The sequence below is a fragment of the Raphanus sativus genome, chromosome 6 (genome assembly GCF_000801105.2).
Source record: "Raphanus sativus cultivar WK10039 chromosome 6, ASM80110v3, whole genome shotgun sequence".
Taxonomy (NCBI): Eukaryota; Viridiplantae; Streptophyta; class Magnoliopsida; order Brassicales; family Brassicaceae; genus Raphanus; species Raphanus sativus.
The window spans coordinates 48065665-48073271 of record NC_079516.1 but is presented as its reverse complement, the minus strand read 5'-3'; the positions used below and the strand labels follow the sequence as shown (position 1 = coordinate 48073271).

The following is a 7607-nucleotide window of genomic DNA, read 5'->3' as shown; positions in this document are numbered from 1 at the left end:
CCGAGGTCGTGGAAACAACTCCTACTCTACACGAGGAAGAGGTTTTCACCAGCAGTTCGCAGGCAACAACAACAGTTCTGCTCCTGGCTCAAACACAACAAGACCCACTTGCCAAATCTGCGGCAAATTTGGTCACACTGCTGCACGTTGTTACAGTCGTTTTGATCAGGACTATGTCACTCCGGACAATGTTCACAATGCTCTCACCACGATGAAGCTGTCTGGCCAGGAACAGGCTGCTGGACATGACTGGTATCCAGACTCTGCTGCATCTGCACACATCACCAACAACAGTTCACAGATGAGTTCTGCAGAACTGTATCTTGGGAATGATCAGGTGATCGTTGGAAACGGAGACTATCTACCTATCACCCACATTGGCTCGATTGCTCTGCATACACCACAAGGTACTCTTCCTCTTGATGATCCACCGGAGGTTTCTGTACGTTCCTTGGCTCTAACCTGATTTCTTGGTCTGCGAGGCGTCATGACACTGTCTCCAAGTCATCAACTGAGGCGGAATACAGAACAATGTCCGACGCAGCTTCTGAGGTAGCTTGGATACAGAACCTCCTGCGTATAATGGGATTGGAACAGCGGATCATACCGTTATTGTTATGTGATGATCTGTCTGCAGTTTGTCTCAGTGCCAATCCAAGGTTTCATAAGAGGACGAAACACTTCGAGATCGACTATCATTATGTTCGAGAGAGAGTAGCCATGAAGAAGCTGGAGGTCAAACATATCTCCGGAACTCTGCAAATCGCCGACGTGTTCACTAAGTCGTTAGCTCAGGAACCGTTCTTCAAACTGCGAGCCAAACTCAGTGTATCGCTTCCTCCTACTCTGAGTTTGAAGGGGAGTATTAGCAATGGGCCTTCGACTAGCCCATTAGCAGAAGAAAACACAAAGACTCAGCCCACCGGTGTTGTGCAGACTGCTCTCTTATCGTCTTCCTCCAAACAGAAAGTAGTCAAGGTGCAACGGTCATGTGCTCGTACGTTCAAGCCAGCTCACGTCCTAGCCGTTTCAAACAGATTTGGCTGTCTTGGATCGTGTGCTGTCACGTGCTGATGTTGGCGTGACGATAAGATCGCATCTCTCTATATATTTGATGTAATGAAGTTGTAATCGCTCAAGCAAGAAATAATAAAAGTAAAGTTTTCTTCTTCACGAAAGTGTTCTGTTTCTTTCGATCTTTACTATTCAGAAACTATATATGGGAACTATTGTACGATCGACATTTAGCATGTATCAAAGTTGTTGTCTTGTAAATATTTTGAGCTTTTATTAAATGGTAGATAGAAGAGAAGCCCTTATAAAATAATCCATCTCTAAACCTTTGTTGGCCCAATCCTTTTTTTTTGCAAATTGTTGGCCCAATCCTTCATACCGGGTTTCAGACATGCATGATCAATAATCAGTCCAGCCTATTCAATCCTGTTTATAAGAAAATGCGTAGGTAGCAGAAAGGATATCTGAAGTATACAAACTAAAAAAAATTCCAAAAAAAAAAGTATACAAACTAAAAATGTGCTCAACGTGAAATGAGCAAAATTAAAATCCAAAGGTTTATACACACATATATATAGTCTTCAGGTGAAAAAGAATACAAACTTAACTATTCAATTACAAGACAATCACATATATCATATATTATGATGAAGTATGCATGAGTCAAAATTTTCAAATTATATGTAACGTAATTGAACTTTCTTCTTCGCTACTGTTTTATTCATCCAAACCTGCCTATGCCCTTTATTCTCTTCTTCCTTTTTTAGTTCTTAGTTTGTTCTGTTACAAAGATAAATATACTAATTAACAAGTAATAGCTCTATAGAAGTACTAGTTAACTTATTTATAAGACTATAAGATTCATGTTTACATGAGTCTTTAATTAGGGTGTGGAACTGGAAACTCAAGTCCAATATTGAATTGGGTAGTTGCACTTGAAGGAATTGGGTCCACTAATGTGTACAAAAATGTCTGAAGAATCTACTAATTGCTCCTCATCCTTCCCTCCCACCTGAAAACCGAAAAGGTTTAGTTCAAATCAACACTCCATCTAAACATAAACTCATATAAACCGAGTTAAAATAAACCGGGGTTCATACACCGTCCTCATCTTCATCATAATGATGGCTTAAAAAACCTTGTTTATGTCGTTCACATAATTCATCATTCCTTGCAAATCTTCCTCTAACTCTTGGACGACTATCTGCCAATGTTTTCCTACATGCATACTATAACAAAAAAAAAAAATATAAATGGAATAACAATAACGGAAAGTTTATTCCGGTTTGATTTAGTAAAACAGAACCTTGATTTTCTTGCTAAAGTTCCTTTCGTTCCTCTTCTTCATGTACCTATGGATCTTCTCTTTCCTTTGTTCAGGGGAGAGTTTCGCTACTTTATCTAACGTAGAGTCTTCTAAACCGGTTATCTCGACCGGTCCTAATGGTGGATGCGTCTGAGGTACCACTAAGTGGCTCTGGCTCTCGATGCTATTAAGTGCCTTCTCAACAAACAATTACCCGGTTAGCAATATTGAACCGTTCATGTTTCTTTATAACCAAGCACAAAAAGTTTTGGATGGGAGATAACCAAGTAAGAAACCGGGAATCTAGCTGCACCATACTGGCTCATTTGATACATGGACTAGCATTTGGTATGTATTTACCAAGTCGCACGTTTTATCATAAAAGTAAACCAGATAAGTGTAACAAAATTTTGAAATTAATTTTCAATTTTACCTGTAGATATTCTGGATTAAACCGGAATAATCCACCATTATCAGCTTGAAAATTCATCAATTGATCACGTGGTTTGTTGAATTCCGGTCCCATATGAACACGACCAGGATATAAACCGGAATTACTTTCAGAAGAAAATAATTCGGTGTTCATATTCACCATATATGTCGGTAAACCGGAAGTACGGAATAAAGGAGTACGGTTTAAGCCAAAATTGTAACTTGGGACCGAAGAAAGACAATCTTCTTCAAAAAGCCCTGATGGTAAAGAAGGAGCTACAGATGAAACCAGTGGTAGAGCCAGAGTGTCTCCTGAGTATGGAATGTTAGGAAGCTGATGAACAGCTTGAACTCCTTGTGCCAAATCAAACTGGTCTTCGTTTGTTGTTGTAAGGAGATGATCTAGAGCTGGATATTGCAAAGAGGATGATGAGAAATCGATTGAAGCGACTATATCGTTTAAATCTTCATTTGAATCGAAAATTGGTGAGATATCCACGTTATTGTTGTCTTCTTCGTCATCTCGAAACTTGTTATTTGTGTAGGTGTTACTATTCGCAGTGGTTGTGGTTGTGTTAGTGTTGGATTTGCCACTATTGTTGTCGTGGAAGCTCCCAGATTTGTCAAGAGTGTTTGAAGCAGAGGCTGCTTCAGAGGATTGATTGAAGGTTTCTTGAAACAGTTGTGGATCACAAAAATCGAAAATTTGAGCATCCTGGTGAAATAACACAAACAATAAGCGTTAGATTTAAAGAATATTTAAAACAAAGAATTAATGTAAATTTATCAAGATCTTTTGAAGACATTACGTTAAAGCCAAACATCAAAATAAGAGAATATATATAAAAGTTTTGGGTTTAGTCACAAGAAACCAGAACTATGTGGGATCCTTGAGGGATAACAAAACTGGTTCCGTAGACAGATTTATGCTGGAGTAATCTATATAGAATATATAAGATATGTTTTTATTCTGTTTCTCGACATCAAAACACTCCAAGACTTTTGTGCCTTGTTCAAATCCAATCTTTTTGGTTATTAATCAGTTTAGAGCAGCACTAATGTTCGTGTGACATGTTTATAAGAAGTGCTCCAAGTTCCAAAGGCTAAAAAGAACAAAAGTAAAGAAGAGTGGAGTTTCTATAAACGGAAAGTTTCCTGATTCTGATATTTCTTTTTGGTGTTTAGAAGATAACTTAACATTGCCTGGTATGCACCAACATTTAGATATTTATCCCACATAAGTCGTAAATGCACTTCATAAAATATAAGAACGTGTAAAAAACTTCATTATGAATCTATGATCATATATATACACATCAAAATACTCCTAGTAGAGTAATTAACCACACTTTATAGATTCAAAGGTGAGGAATTGTTTACTCGAATATGATAGAAATACTTGAAATTGACTCTTGGTTGTAGAACTTTATTCTATATCATGTGACGATTTTCTATTGGCTTAGAAGTAACAATCAAGTACCCCAGGCGAATAAGTACGATATGGTAATGTTCAAAACTCGTATGTAAATAAATTTTGGGAGATCATTTGAACTCTGTAGAGAATAACAAAGAAAGAAAAGAAACTAATACAAAGAATGAAGAAATTTAAAAGTGGAGATAAATGAAATATTGGGAGAAGAAAACGTACACCAAACAGAAAAATAAAACCTATGAACTGAAATTCTAGGGTTGTCCCATAAGAGAGACTAGAAAAAGAAAAAAAGTTACTCAGTTTATAAGATAACTTGAATCTCTACATGGAATTTAGATAAAAATATAATATGAAATGTTCAATAATGCTTGGAAAAAAATCCCAAGAGCAAACAATAATATTTAATTAATCCATCATAATGCAAATGAAAACTGAAAAGGTATCGAAAAGAAGAGAACAATTACGACGGAAAGCTGATCTTGCAACATGATTGTCCTCTTGATCTCCAATGTTAATTTGGAAGTTATCTTCCAAAAGGGGAGAGAATCTCCAGAAAAAAAAAGTGAAACTATAGCAAGAAAATTAACGTGCGGGCCTTCACGGATGCTTTGTGGAATAACGTTGGAATGAGTGATGTATGAACGAGAAAATCCATCGAATAAATTCAAACGTCGAAGAGAAAACAAAACAAAAACTGAAAAACAAAGAGATGACGAAATGAAAACAGAACAAAGGTTCTTCTGCTTGGACAGAAAATAAATGAAAAAGAGGTTATGGGAGTTTCATGTAACCATCACACATATATATAGTTTTGGTTTATGTGTATGTATCTATGTGTTTCTATATGATCCGAGTCATGCCTGTATCAGACTATCAGTGCATGTAAATACTATTTTCACGTAACAAGACGTAGTATATGCCAGCGTGGCATTTAAAGTCAAAGGTGCTATCCTAGACTCTCCTCTTCTGTGACGTGGTAGTATGACATGGATATTTTGGTGTTGACGTGGAGAAAGTGTCTCGCGTAGGAGGAAATTGTTTTGACCGGTCAATGAGTTTGACCCACAACTAGTTGCGTGGAATTTGACGTTTTTGACTCGAAATTATCCTAATTTAAGCCCTATATTCATGGAATTAGTTTTCTATTTTTATTAATTAGGTTTCTATCTTGTATCTCGTTTGCTAAGTTATTAATTATATATATATTTTATAATTTTTAAATTATAGTTCTATGTATATTACATTTTCAAACTTAAGAATGTGATTATGTCCATGACCATGATTTGGCTAGTTTTCACTTTATGAGAGGAAACAAATGATTAAATCATGTCAATTGATTAAATAGGTAACCAATGATCGGTCATTGACCGTATGTATAATAAGTATGTAAAATTCACTAAATGTTAATTACTCATCTCATCTCAAACGTAGTATGTCTCTTTTACCAAAAAAAATAGTACGTCCGCTTTATTTAATATTCAAATACAACAAAAGAAAATGTAGTAATCACTTGAACTATATACGTTATTTGTTTCTGTCATCTAGTTTTGATTATGAATTTCAAAAAGTTCAATGATTTGGATTTCATCAAGGTTTAAATATGTAAAATATATTTCTTAGTTTACAAAAAAAAAGTTATTCATAATATATTTTTTTGATTATTTTGTATGATAGTCTCGCTTTCATCTTTGGACCATAAGAATATAACTTTTATGCAAATAGAAAGGGCGCACTCATCGTGCTTCAGATGGTAGTATTCTCATCCTTTCAGACCACTAGATAGACTTAACTTAATAAAACGGCTTATAAAAAAGAGAGTGTAAGGAGTTCGCCCTAGGAAACCTCTCAGGCCCGAATCCTGATGTGCGCCACTTGGATGGATCTCCTCCGCTCTGCCTAGCTCTCCACCCCCTGAAGCAGTTCCTCCCCTCCTTCGTGATGATGATGGTGACTGCTCCTCTCTGTCCGCTGTCCAGGCCTCTTCCTCCGCTGTGGCCCCGGCCTCCTCCAGATCCACCGCCGTACCAGGAGCCCGATGGATCTCCTCCGCTCCTCCACCCCCTCCACCTCCGCCTAGCTCTCCACCCTCTGAAGCAGTCTCTCCCCCCCTCCGTGTTGATGATGGGGTCTGCTCCTCGTTCGCTGGCGTTTCCCTCTACCGTCCTTCCGCCAGAACCACCGGGCCTTCCGGATATACCTACGGCGTTTGTCCTTTTTCGCTTCTACTTCACCTCTACCAGTATCTCTCAAGCCAAGACCCGAATATCAGATCTCGATTTTCCAACTCCGACGCTTGAGTCTTAAAGCTGCGACGCTCCCATACCATCTCCTCGTGCTTTTACCCAGATCTCAATTCTTAAGCCTCTACCCAAGATGGCTATAAAGACTGGTGATGGTGATGGTGATGGTCTCCTAGTGTCTACAAGTGACACTCTGTTCGCCTACGAGCTCCATTCTCCTGTGATATACAGGTTTATATTGGGTTGTGTCGATGACATTCCCTTCGCCTACGGGCTTTTTTCTCCTGTGATATACAGGTTACTACTACTATTTGGGGGTGTTGACTGGCCTTCAATCAGGTCTTGTTTCGACCTCCCTACCACTCTTCCTTTTGAGGTAGAAGAAAAAATCATAGTCACTCTTACTCCGATGAATATGGATGGTGCGGGTTATGATTTCCCGCTTGTCCCTCATCTGAATCAGTCTTATCTCCTAATATTTCCTCCTATAGAGAGTGAAATGGATGAACAAGCTTCGTTGGTATTGCAAGGATTTTCCTCCCTTCGAATGCTCTTCTCTGCGTATGGTGCAGTGGGTGTGATCTCACGGGTTACACTAGATGCGGTCTTGGAAGAAGCTTATGATGTTGTGATACGATTTCATTTGGTTTCTGTTTGGGACTTGTATCACCTTTCTGTTTGGTTTCTGTTTCCTATTTTCATGTTGTTGTTGTGTTTAGTTTGGCTGTCAATAATCTAGTTATTGTTGTTAGTTTGGCTGTCAATAGCCTAGTTGTATCTTCCTCTGTTAGAGGCTAAACATATTTAAGAGTAATGAAAGTTTGGTTCGATCAAAAAAAAAAAAAAAAGAGAGAGTAAAAAGGCACTTCTAATTTTGCTTGGGTATCTCTTTGTATCTATTCTATTAAAAGAGAAACATTCTGAAAAAATCTACCTATGCAAAGTCACTGCACCCATTCATTTAAATATATATATTATGTCTTACCATGTTATTAACCCACTAACTAAATATCACCGTAGGTTTAGCTTACTATATTAAACCAGCCATTTACCAACTTTAATTTAGATAGACCCAAACATACGCCACATTTTAAACAGCCATAAATCAAGTTTATATTTGATAGACCTATAGTGTTATATACGACAATTTGTAAACAGTAACACAATGATGCAGGATCATACC

General features: G+C 37.7%; 2 protein-coding genes across 2 annotated transcripts; one reads left to right on the top strand and one right to left on the bottom strand.

The window, feature by feature from the left end:
* Positions 1–1918: 1918 nt before the first annotated feature.
* LOC108808729 (uncharacterized) lies at positions 1919–3576 on the bottom strand. Its single transcript, XM_018580837.1, has 5 exons — positions 3562–3576; positions 2754–3467; positions 2321–2515; positions 2115–2243; positions 1919–2026 (listed from the first exon to the last, which is right to left on the bottom strand). Exons 1-5 carry the CDS (start codon positions 3574–3576, stop codon positions 1919–1921), a joined length of 1161 nt encoding a protein of 386 aa, XP_018436339.1.
* Positions 3577–5940: 2364 nt separating this feature from the next.
* On the top strand, positions 5941–7182 carry LOC108810411 (uncharacterized). Its single transcript, XM_018582526.2, has one exon. The coding sequence runs from the start codon at positions 6558–6560 to the stop codon at positions 7161–7163; it is 606 nt and encodes a 201-aa protein (XP_018438028.1). The 5' UTR covers positions 5941–6557; the 3' UTR covers positions 7164–7182.
* Positions 7183–7607: the final 425 nt, after the last annotated feature.